Source organism: Rattus norvegicus, chromosome X (genome assembly GCF_036323735.1).
Source record: "Rattus norvegicus strain BN/NHsdMcwi chromosome X, GRCr8, whole genome shotgun sequence".
Taxonomy (NCBI): domain Eukaryota; kingdom Metazoa; phylum Chordata; class Mammalia; order Rodentia; family Muridae; genus Rattus; species Rattus norvegicus.
In genome coordinates this window covers 38,778,235-38,791,052 of record NC_086039.1, presented here as the reverse complement: position 1 = coordinate 38,791,052, position 12,818 = coordinate 38,778,235, and the positions used below count along the sequence as shown (strand labels likewise).

The window sequence follows — 12,818 nt, the reverse complement described above, 5'->3', positions numbered from 1 at the left end:
GCCTACTCTCTCATCCCCTTCCCCATTTAATCCTCCTATTCTAGTTTCTCCTTTATATCTTTATAATAGTATAGTCTATTTCCTCCTCCTTTAAACTTATACTTATTGGGGCTGGAGAGATGGCTCAGTGGTTAAGAGCACTGACTACTCTTCCAGAAATCCTGAGTTTAAAACCCAGCAACCACATGGTGGCTCACAACCATCTGTAATGGGATCCGATGCCCTCTTCTGACAGTGAGGTGTAGATAGACCACTCATATACATAAAATAAATAAAACATCTTTAAAAAATAAAATGTTTAAACTTATACTTATTAAATCCTGTTTTTTTATGTAGAAGTTATATTCCCTTCTTAGCCTACAGGGAATTTGTAAGTATAAGATAAAATGGACCTGTGAAATAAACTAAAGGCACATTAGCTCTTACTTAGCCATATTTTCATCCTGGTGATTGCAGTGGACACCACGGCATACTCTTACAGGCTGTGCCCTGAAACAGGAAGGTAAGAGGTGAAGGAAAAGGAAGTGACATAGTAACAGGCTTCTTTTTGGTAGGGAGTGATGGGGAGGAGGTATATCACACGAAGAAAAATATTGAGATAAGTTGTATCAAGTCTTTTCATGTTAGAAGAGCATTACCTACTGGATCACAAAAGAGTGAAAAACAATTGGGCTGCCAAGCTGCATGGTAAGAGGTTCAGACAAAGGGCCTGTAGCTGCTGATGAGTTGGGAAGGTAGCTCAATACAGTTAGGACTTAGGATCAATTGTTCGGCCTTTTCTGTAATGTCCACATATGATTATAACTGTGTCAGATATTATCTTGATTTCCAACAATGATAAAACCGTGTTATAGAAGCCTCAAGGTAGCAGGTAGATTGGTCCCAGTGGTAGAGTCTTCAACTAGCATATCCCTGACTCTGCGTTCTATATATGGAATACACTGCAAACAAAAGAAAATGATCAAAGGCAGGCAACTTTTTTGCCTTACATCTCTAGGCAAATGAAATCTAGCAGTGCCATCTCTAATATTTCCTTTTATAGATTTCATTGACTGGTAGATCATGTCTTGCCCCTAAACAAATCCGCAGCAAAGGGGCGTAAGATATTATTTGTCTATAGTCATGCCATCTTGAATATGCCTGATCTCAGAAGATAAGCAGGGTTAGTACCTGGTTGGAAGATTAACATTACTTTCCTAGACAGGATAAACCTTAGCAAATGAGGATTCTGTAAAGTAGGACATGAAGGGCTGGGAATGCCTCCCAAGGGCTAATCCACAGTGGTTGGTTGCATTTTATTAACCTTTTCACTGTAAGACAGAAAAACATGGTGTGCTCTTTCTTTGTTGGTTATGAGTAACTGATATTCTTTCAAAACTATGATTTCCATAGAGTTGGGATTTTGTCGGACAGTTCTTCAATAATATTGTGTGTTCATGTTTGAAGTTTTGAGGTTGGGAAGTCATATTTCACTAGCACAGTCAATTGGAAAATCGGTGAAGAACTGTCATTATCCCTTTTAAAGATGTTTAACTTTTTCCCTCCCTTTAGAGCATCTAACCAATTCAGACTTGGGAAAGCTTTGCTATTTCTAATAAAAAAAAAGAGAGAGAGAGGGTATAAGATCTACTAGGGACATTTAGACATAGAGTTGTAGTTTATGATCTAGATGCAAGAAGGAGCTTACGTCTTGGGAAATATCTGAGAATATTCAAGCAGAACCATAAGACTGTTTGACTCTGCTCTACAAGATACTAATTTCCTTGAGTTTTTCTTTCTATTTTCTGTCCTGAGTCATGAAACCTTGTTTTACCCAGTCTTCATTTCCCAAATCCATTACAAAGGCTTCTTACCTGATGCTTTTTGACAGAGCTCATTTAAAATCAGTAATATCTACTCACTAATACTTAAATTGATTTTGAATGGCCAAAGTACTCTCCAGTGAGGACCATACAGTCTCTTGCTTATAAACAGCCCCATCAATGAGCAAGTATGTTTGATCAAAGAGACCATGAGTTATACATGAATAAGTTCACCCATCCCACACAAAGGTGCATAAAATAATTTTGGTGCTTGTCATAGACCCTGGAGAATTCTAAGCTAAGTCATTTGCATATGCCTTATGACTGTATAGCTTTGTATTCTTGTGGAACTCCCAACAGGGGGTAGTGAGGGGTGTTTCTAACTCTTTTGCCTGCTATTGAGACCCTTTTCCTCCTACTGGGGTGCCATGTCCACCTTTGGTATGAGGGTATATGCCTAGTTTTATTGTATTATGTTATGCCATGTTTGTGATATCCTAGGGAAACCTGTTCTTTTATTTGAAGGGAAATGGAGGAGTAGTTGATCTGGGGGAAAGGGGAGGTGGGGGGAGGGACTAAAATCAATGGAGAGAAGGAATGCAATCTATGAGAGAAGAATAAAAGAAAAAAATGTTTTGGTAGTATTTGTTGGCTGCTTGTGGTTGACATTTTTTACATGCGAGTATATTGGTATTATTTATCTCTTAATACACAGCGTGAGAGGTCATCACTCCTTGTCTTATTTATCATGTTGGCTTTATAACAGGTATAAAGGCCCCTTTCTGATTTTGTAATACGTGCAACGAAACAATGAGAAAAAAATTCAGGTTGGCCCATGCATACATCTTCAGAAAATATCAGATAGGTCGCATCTCCTTTCTCAAGATAAAGGACAAAAAAAAAAAAAAGATGAAGGACAATCATTTGCCTTTCTATCTGAGAAAAGCAAAGCATCCCATGTTGTTCTATTATTTTTGAGGGTAAAATGCAGAGCCCACCATAAGCACTTTTAAGTCTCCTTTGGAGGGTAGTTCTTCATACAGCCTTAATATTTTGTTGAGCATACATTTTTCTTGAGGTTAATGTGGCAGGGAGCATCTTCAACTGGGTCAGCTCATTAAATGAAACACCTTAAAGGTTGTATTTTCTGTTCTTCTTACAGCCAAGGATTACTGCAAAGTAATATTTCCATATGAGGCACAGAATGATGACGAATTGACAATCAAGGAAGGAGATATAGTGACTCTCATCAATAAGGTAAACAAAGATTTTTTTCTCCCACCTTCTAAATTGTCGAATGCTTTGGAGTATGTTTAGACTATAATCTTTCATTTTAAACATTTTATTTTGTCTTGAGGAAGAGTCTTATTATATAGTTACAAGCTGGTCTTGAACTTACCTTCGTTTTGTTTTAGCCTCCCAAGTGCTAAGATTACAGATATGACCATCATGCCTGGCTTGTTTTAGACCTTTTAACATTTGGTTTTATGGTCTTGACCTTGTGGGAAAAATTTGCATCTTTCTTTTTCTTCAGGTCAAGTCCTGGTAAATAAACCTATTTGAGAATCCAATAGATCTCTGTGTACCTCAGGACCAGCTGCACATCTTCATGACCCTGAAGAAGAGTCTGTCCTGGATGGAATGACCCAGAAGGCAGCTTACTTAGTTGTGGGTTCTGCCTTCTACAGTGGCCAGGCTGAATGGCCTGTGTCATCAGGGACTCAAGGAGAGGCTCTTAAAAGGCTGGTCATGCCTCACAGGCAGCAAACCCTTAAAGAATGTTTGCTATTCAGATCAAAGACAGATAGAGTGCCTGAGAGAATTTTGCTTGTCTTGTTTGGGCTATAAAGGTTGGAAGATTTTATTATCATTTCATCAAGAGTCTTGTAAAAACCCAGAGAGTGGTAAAATCTGTGTGAAGCAAAGCAGTTTGCTGAGGTCTTGACCACACACTGTTTCCCCTTTCATGCAGTGCTACTCCCCACACTGGTAGCTAAAAGTCATATTAGTCAAGTGTTTCCTAGAACAAACAGTGTTTTTCTCTGAAGTACAGGGATTTTTATGATGGTTGAGTACAATGAGAAGCCAGGCATTCTTCAAGATGTAGAAAGTAGTTTTTTTTTTTTAATCCACGTGAGTAGCTAAAAACATGTTAGTTATTCTCTACATGCTGGAGTGACTTAGAGATTGTTATAGTCACCTGAACTCTTATGGAATGGGGAAGCATTGTCAGTCTAAAGGATGCATGATACACAGGGCTGGAAAAAGGAACAGAGATTTGAAATGGGAAAAGGCCCTGTGGCTGTTAGGAAGAGAGGCGGGAACTGCTGTGATGTCTCCTGTTGCTACCCCTAGATGCCAGTGAAAGAATTCTTTAGAGCTCCAGATATTTAGGAGTTTTCCAACCATCTAGTGATTATAGGTCTTTGTTGTTGTTGTTTTGTTTGTTTGTTTGTATCTTAGGGAGAATGTTGACACTCTCCCAGACAATGGAGTCTACATGAAGTATGCAGAACAACACTACAGTTATGCAAACACCTTTCTGGAAGAGTAAATTATTCCCCCTTCTAAGAACTCATCCATCTTTTTAACCTGTGAGCTCTTCTCTCCCTAACTTAGTTCAGTGTAACTGTGGGTGTTGAGTGTGGCAGGAGGGAAGGAGGGGAAGTATGCTCTCCTTGCTCCTCTGTGTCAGAGGCAGCTCCTGTTTCTTAACACCGCCTCCCCCTCCCTCCTAAGGAGGTGGCTCTCTTCTACATAGTACAGTGCCTATTTTTAATCAGTCCTGTAACCAAATAAATGGGATAAGCAAGTTGTTAAATGGGTGTGAAGCATAATGCAAATACTTTAATAATTAGCACTGATAATTGGTTTGAGTCATGCAGGGAAAGGACTAGAGCACTTTCCCCTCATACTGACAGAGAATCAAGGAATTAAGTAACTGCCATTCTTTGCAGTAGGGAATGGACTTACTGTATTTCTGTTTTGGTTTTAGAGGGAAGGGAAGCCTCTTAATTGAAAACCCACTGTGTTAATAGCATTTATGACGGTTTGAGAAAAGGGAATACCACCTCGGTTTCTCTTTTACCTGAAGATGGCAGTTTCACTTTAAGACTCTATCCTCCAGATCCCACCGCTGGCGTACATTGTGTCCTGAGTGTTTCAGCCTATGATTCAGTCTCCTAAAAGGAATCTGATTTGAGCAAGGGAAAGCTTGGTTTGAATAGCAACTGCCCACTACTAGTCCCAGTCTTTTAGAGGGTAACCATGAGCAGGAGACTGCGTCCTCTGAGGGCTGTACCCCATTTCTCTGGATTCAAAGGTTAATGCACTTGGAAGTGGTTTGCTAATAAAATGTGATGCTGTCTGCTCCTCTATTGCACATTTGTACTCCAGGCTGAGAATATACATACTATTTGGGCACTTTGACCCTGATTTTCCCTCCAAGCTCTCTTCCTGCTCGACTTCCTGAGTATGCATGGGAGCCTAGGCTCTCTTTATTGAACTGATAAGCAGCCCGAGCCTCCTCCTCAGCTCCTGAGAAATGCCCTGAGATGGTAAAGAATGGCGAGGTGCTTTCTCCTGCTCCACCACTCATCTTTTTGGTACTCTGTAACAAGGCTTCTTTTGTGACCTCTGTTACCAATCAATGGCTTTTCTCTCTTTTATGGTAAAATCCAGTCTGGGGACATGCCACTTCTTCCCTTAGACATTTGGCCTTGGTATATTAACTTTTCTGAGAGACCAACCATTTGTTCCCAACTTACTTCTGTGTCCTCAAGCAAATGACCTTGAGGATGCACATTCCTGTAGAGATGGCCTCTGACTATCCAGTCAATTGTTTTCTCTTTTAAAAAGCATTTCTTTAGTGTGTGTTTGGACATGCCTGTGCTTGTGTGTTGCCATCTTGATAGCTAAAATCAGAGGCAATCTTAACTCAAACTGATGAGTACATTATAAGCTTTCTGCTTAGCCAAGATCATTTATGTTTGATCATCTTGTTTGTATTATTATTTTATATGATCTTAGGAGAAAACAGGTCTCTTATTATCCTCTCCTGATACTGATGTCATTTTTGTTACCATAAAATTTCTACCAATCTCGACCTCAGTAGTTGCATGGTAAGATATCGAGTCATACAGGCTTTTAGCTCTGAGAAACCAGGGTTTGACTCCCAGCATCGCAGGTTCTGGTTATATCTCATTGGGCATGTGACGACCTCTGAGTCTCCGTTTCCTCTGCTATTAAACAGAGCCTTAAAACTGATGTCATAGGCCTAGTGTGACTATTCATTAAGACATTGGGCATGAGGCCTGTCTCACGGGAGTGAATCTGCCTATGGTAACCATAATCCTAACTATTGCCAACTTCCAGCCTGGCTTTTTCTTCTCAAACTTCAGCAAAAGGAACTGTGGGCTCTTGGTTTGCTGTTAAGGATGAATATTGTGACATTACGTAGGTAAAGGTGGGTTTAAAAATCTACCTGCAATAGTTAAGAATTCATAGTGGGAAGGTTTTAGCAAGAATTTAGAAAGAAAATTCATCACACTTTTCCTGTCTGCTGAAGAGGGAAAAAGTGGATTCTGTGCCTGTAAAAATTCCGCTGACATTATAGAGAAATTCTTACCTCTTCTTTTAAGTTGATGACTCACCCAGAAATTCATTTAGATGATTATAAGCTATCATAAAAGTTGCATCACAACTGCTTAAATATGCATTCCGATTTATTGTATCTGTGAGTCGAGGTCAAAGATCTCCACACTTCAGTTCCGTTTGCTATTTAAGTCTCCACTGTCCCCACAGGCCGGCGGATGTTTCCTTTTGCTGTCAGCCAAGGTGATTTCCTCTGCCCTGCTTTCCACGCCATGGCAGGAGTCACAGGACAGGCGCAGGCCTCTTTTTCAGCTCTAGATTATCATTTGCATGGCTTTCTAGAAAAGGAATCAGACACCTTTAGTGGGTGTCTGGGAGCCCTCCGTGGTTCCTGAAATTAAAGTGCAAAGACCTGGACTATTTGCATGCCCCTGGGTACTAGGATGAGATGTGGCAACCGGGTTTGGTTTTAGTTTATTTAGAAAGAAGGCTTGCGGATTTGGGAGCATTTCTACTTGTGTAGAACACACCTGTGTTTAAGGTTTTTTTTTTTTATTTCTAGTCCCTTAAAAATAGCTTCTGTGACTGTGGTTCTGCCACCTCCGTCCCACTTTCTGATTGATGTTCAGAATATGTTCAGGAACGGTTAGAGCCTCTGGGTGTGGTTTCTGGTTTTATTTTTATTTTCTCTTTTTAAAATTGTGTGTGTGTGTGTGTCTGTCTGTCTGTCTGTCTGTCTGTCTGTCTTGAGACACGGTTTCTCTGTGTAAGAGTCCTGGGTGTCCTGGAATTTACTATGAAAACCAGGTTGGCCTCCAACTGCCTCCCAGGTGCCAGAATTAAAAGCATGTGTCACCACCTACTGGCTCCCTTCTTTTATTTAGAGACAGGGTCTCCTGTAGAACCAGGTATCCTTACCTCACTCTGGAGCTCAGGCTGCCCTTGAATTCCCGATCCCTGCCCGCCTCTGTTGCTAGAGGGCTGGGTTTACAGTCATGTCCCACAACACCCACCCAGCCCTGGGTTTCTCCCTGGAGAAGGGCTAAGGGCAGTTTTAGGGAGCAAATTTATGGCTCCATAGCAAAGGTAGCTGCTACTGGAGCATGTGCTTTCCGTGACAAGCACCCACTGAGGGTAGAGTAGACCCTACTGGAACAATGACTGTGTTCTCAATACCTCTGCCCCTCCCTAAATTTAGGAGAAAGTGTTTCCTACTGACCCCTTCGAAAACAATGCTCATAAAACAACTTTCATGGTTAGTCTGTTCCCTGCCGTGTACTCTCCACTGTTAGAAATCTATTTGAAAACATCAGAATCAGTGTTCAGAATTCAGTGCTGTTGGCCAAAGTGGCGGGGATGACAGGAAGGACATAGGGATAGATGATGTGAAATATCACTGATGTTCATAGAAGAAAAGCAGGATATACTAAGGTATATACTAAGAGATATACTAAGAGGAAGAAAGACCCATGGAACTACATAAAGGTAGTTGGTGGCACTGCTAACTGCACAAGTATTCAATGCTTCCTTGAATCATAAGGATTATTTTCTGATGCTCAGTGCCAGCAATTTTAATGTATTTTATTTAATTTAGCCAATATAATTAATTTATACACTGTCTTCTTCCCTTTACAATCCTCATTTATTAATTCATATACTGAAATACATTTGTGATGTGTCAGAAGCTCTACTAGGTTATAGGGTTACAGAGGTGAACACGAGTTCCAAACTTGGAGGTTTGCTTTTTTCCTAGTTCCAAATATTTGGAGCTCAGCATACTGTGAGGTTGGAGTCAGAATTAAATGCTAACCCACCAAGCTTCTTTCATTGCTATTTTAATATGTCTCCATGTCTCCCTTCTTTCTCAGGCAATGTTTGCTGGAACATTTAATACTCTCTAGATGTGCCTGCAGGGCCACAACCTCTCAGTGCAGGCTTCTGGGCAGCCATTAGCAAAAGTTCAGACCTCTCAGCCCTATCCTTTTCTCCTCAGGGGTCTATCTAAAGCTCGGCATCTTGCCTCATCCTCACAGCAGGCACAGGAGTCACATAGGATGATGAGTGTCCTTTTCAGATCACAAAATAACAAAAACCCAAAGTGTAGAAATGGTTCTTTCAAAAACCTCCCAGCAAGTTACCAGAAGAATTGGAACAGTCATGTCTTCTGACTGCCTGTCAAATGGTCTTGGGGTATGGGGACCAGACAGGGTGGTAACTCTGGATAGAGTTTTATTTATTTATTTATTTATTTATTTATTTTTTGTGGGGTTGTCAGATGTTTGTGGTAGGTGTAGTTCCGCCAGTCTCAGGGATAACTGTTATAATTGTTATCTGTTTACGGAGAAGCATCCTGTGTTGCTTGACATCCAGAGCTAACATCTGGAGTTTCCGTTTTAATTAATGGCATTAGTATTACTAATCAGAACAGCAATATTACCACGATATTATCATGTTTCTGATATATTAGAATCTATCACTTTCCAGCTAACCAGTCAAAAAGACAGGATGAGCTATTCAGAGCTAATGTCAATTATTTAGAAAATACTTTTATTCCTTCTTTGAGAGTTTAACACAGCATGTTTTGATCATATTCACTCCAATCCTTCCCACATTCACCTCCCTCCCTGTTTGTGATATGTTCTAAAGTCCCTCAATGCTAATTTTGTACTACCTAAATCTTCACGGATATATGGCCATTTACTAGAGAGGCATAGCAAGAACTACACTCACCAAGAAAACCATCGCTCCCTCTTCTAGTAGCTGACAATTGCTAGTAGTCCCACAGCTTAGGGGATTGGGAACTCCTTTCTTTCTTGTGAATTGGCGTGGCTTGGGTTTGCACAGGTTTTCTACATGCTGTTGCTGCTGCTCTAAGTTCATGTGCACAGCTGCCATGCTGTGTCCAAAGCATAGTGTTTCCTGGTAGCTATCCGCCACCTCAGCCTCTTGCACTCTTTCCATCCCCTTTTCCACAAAGATCTCTAAGCCTTGGGAAGAGGGCTCTGGTATGTATTTTCCCTTATTGTGGAGAGACTATCTGGTGTTTTGTATGAATGTGGCACCTGACAATAGTAAATCTGGTGGCCTATGACTTAGTCAGGAGATAGGAGGTGGGACATCCAGGAGGGAGAAAGGATTCTGCGACAGTGCCAGGCATAGGGAAATTCACCCAAGAAGATGGACGCATGGGGTACCCGAGCATAGGTAACCAGCCATGTGGCAGAAAATAAATTAGAGTTATTATTAGGGTTATAATAAGTTATAATTTAGTCAGAAAAGAGCCTATCTATGTGGCCAAGAAATTTGTAAATATATTTTGAGTCTGAATCTCATTTCTGAGAGCCTGGGTCTGGGAGTAAGAACCAGGCCTAACTTCTACACTTATGGATAAATAATACCAAAGGTTTTTTAAAAATGACATATGGAAACCTATTACTATAGAAGCTTCACACACACACACACACACACACACACACACACACACACACACACACAATTATAGAATCTTCTAAAACATATACAGAGAGACAGAGACAGGGCGACACCCACAGAGAATTGAGTTACCTTGTAACAATGCCCCTACTAGATATCAGAGGTGAGCAAATAAAACATCCAGGGCTAGGTATGAGATACTATTTTTTAAGACAGGGTCTCATGTAGCCTAGGCTCACATCAGACTCATTATGTAGGCAATGTTGACCTTGATGCTCCTTTCACTACCTCCCAAGTGCTGGGATTAGAAACATGGAGCATTACACTTGCTTTGCACGGTGCTGGGGATGAGAATGTGGGCCTTGTGAACATTAGCCCAGCACTCTACCACCTGTTCCATACCCACAGTCCTTAATGTCAATTCTTTTCGTGTCCAGTACACTCTCCATTTCCTGTCTTCTGCTTGCTTCCCATATACAGTGTATTTTGGTAGCATTCTTTTATTCTAGGTCTGGGGGTTGCAGCTCTCTGTTTGCTGTTACTATGACAATTAAGGGCTTGATCTTTCTGAGTCCTTCAATGATGACATGCTCAAATGTTTTAATGCCTAATGCCTAGTTTCACCTGCCTCCACCCCTTTTCATTAGCCCATTAATTAACCGAAATGTCTATGTACAGGGAAGATGTTTTTAGGTCCCCTTGCTTCTACAAAAAAGGTCGCTTTGACAGATGTAAGTAGTCCTGGGGATCCGAGGAAAGATCTTTAGTTTAGTATAAAAAGCCACTCAACTAAATAGATTGCTGGCCTTGACCCTTTCTCTCAGAATTGCTGAGGCTTTTAGCAGAGCTAAAATGCTAGGATTAAAGGAGGTTCCACGGGTGAGGAGTAAATTAGCATGTGTCACCCTGAAGATGACATGCTGGCAGCACCATTAGAAGGACATGCTTTATGAGTGAACAAGGAAGTTAGGCACAGGTCTGGAATCATCTGGGTTTGCACACATTTGAAAAAAAAAAAAAACGCCAGTGTTCAGCAAATGATTCATTTGTATCATAGAATATTTTCCTTACATACAGCCTATCTTGTTAAACTGTGTATGCCCTTATCTGAGATGTGAGTAATGATGTATATATCCCTCAGATCATTAAATCCAAAGGGAATGTTACTTGTTGCTATGCCTCTTCCTCTTAAAAGTGAATAGAGTACTGGGATGGATAAGAGGATCATGATTCTCTAAATGCATTTCATAGAAATTCTTCTGCTCTGTGCTTGTGCATATATCCTTTCAGACAGAATTTAAAATGAGATGAAACTTTAAGGCATGGAAGAGGGAGATATTTTTGTTTACTAATAGCCAAGAAACCATGCTACCCCTAATTGGGGTGGCTCTTAATATGGTTTCTTTCTTTTTAGAGTGACTAGACGAGTTTATGGATGCCACAAACCCCCAGGTTCATATGCCTTTGCTACTTATATGAAACTGCCGGAAAAGACCTCTAATTATTTGTTCAATCTGATGGCCATACTTCAACATGCTAATCTTAAATTGCAATAATATCATGAAACACTTCTGCTGTCTATTTCTGTTTTTAAATTTATTTCTTTTATTTGTATGTTCATGTACACACAGGCGCGCACGCGCGCGCGTGCACACACACACACACACACACACACACACACACACACACACACACACAAAAGCACCCATGAAGGGGAGAAAGGATGTTAGACCTTCTGGAGTGGGAGTGACAGGTACTTGTGTTCTGACGGATTTCATGCTGGAAACTGAACTCTGGTCCTCTGCGAGAGTAAGAACTGCTCTTGAATACCATGCCATCTTTCTACACCAAGCTATAATTATTCTCCTCACTTTCTTAATTTTTACCATTACATTTATTAAAATAAATAAATAAGACTGCATTTATTTATTATTGGTATATGGGAAACATGGGCCTGCTACCGCATGAGTGTGGAGGCCAGAGAACAACTTGCAGAAGTCATTTCTTTCCTTCTACCCTGTGGGCCCCAAGAATCCAACCCATGTCATCAAACTTGGCAGTAAGTGCCTTCATCCACTGGGCCACCAAGCCATTTCGTTGCCCTGATCCTTGCTGTGTTCTCCTAGATAAATACAACCTTGGATAAGCTGCTCATCTCTCCTTGCCTCAGTTCCTACATCTGTAAATTATGGGCAATAAGAACACCTACCCTCCTGGTGTTGCAAAGAGAAAATGAATTAAAGTGAGTGCTGTGCTTTGAATATATCCCTCAAAGTTCCTGCATTCAAAACTTCATTTTCAGCGCAACAATTGAGAGAAGGGACTTAAAAGAAATGATTAGGGTATGAGGGCCCTGCCTCGGGCTTACGTTACTGCTGTTGTTCCACTATTGTGGCAATGGATTCATTATTGCCCCAGTAGATTCCTGATAAAAGGATGAGTTCAGGCTGCCCTCCCTTTCTCTCTTGCTTTCCATCTTCTGTGGTAGGATAACACTGCAAGATGCTGACCCGTCAGTCTTTGGTGTCCCCTCTTGCATGTAAGAACTAAATCTGTTCTTTGTCATTTATCCAGTGTCAGGCATTCTATTATATCAGTACAAAACAGACTAACACAATAGGCAAAGCACTTAGAACGCCTGGCCAATGGTAACCGCTGTATAAACATTAGCAGGTACTGTTTCCCGATGATAAATTGCTAAGTGTAGAGCTGCGTCCATGTATTTTGAAGTCATCTAAGCTATGGTGCTAATTTAGTCTCCCCACAGGAGTACGTGTGAATGTTTCCCTATCCTTGTCATTCCTGGATATTCCCGTTCTTTTTGTTCTCTGCTAATATCTTCTAACCTCTGCTAATTTGGCACTCTAAAAATTATTACTGAGCTTGAAATCTTTATGCATCATTTTCCAATTGAGTTTTAGAAAATACCCTATACCCGTGCCATTAACTTGTCACTTTTTCATATTACAAATATTTTTTCTTTGTTTATGA

At 40.6% G+C, this 12,818-nt stretch overlaps 1 protein-coding gene across 13 annotated transcripts in view; it reads left to right on the top strand.

Moving 5' to 3' along the window:
* The window catches only part of Sh3kbp1 (SH3 domain-containing kinase-binding protein 1), a 345,129-nt gene that overhangs the window by 240,606 nt on the left and 91,705 nt on the right, over positions 1 to 12,818 (top strand). For all 13 annotated transcript variants that reach the window (XM_039100102.2, XM_039100103.2, XM_006256931.3 and 10 more), the window contains one exon: positions 2,965 to 3,059. In XM_039100102.2, the coding sequence (XP_038956030.1) occupies positions 2,965 to 3,059 (95 nt within the window). The remainder of the gene's footprint in view (positions 1 to 2,964; positions 3,060 to 12,818) is intronic.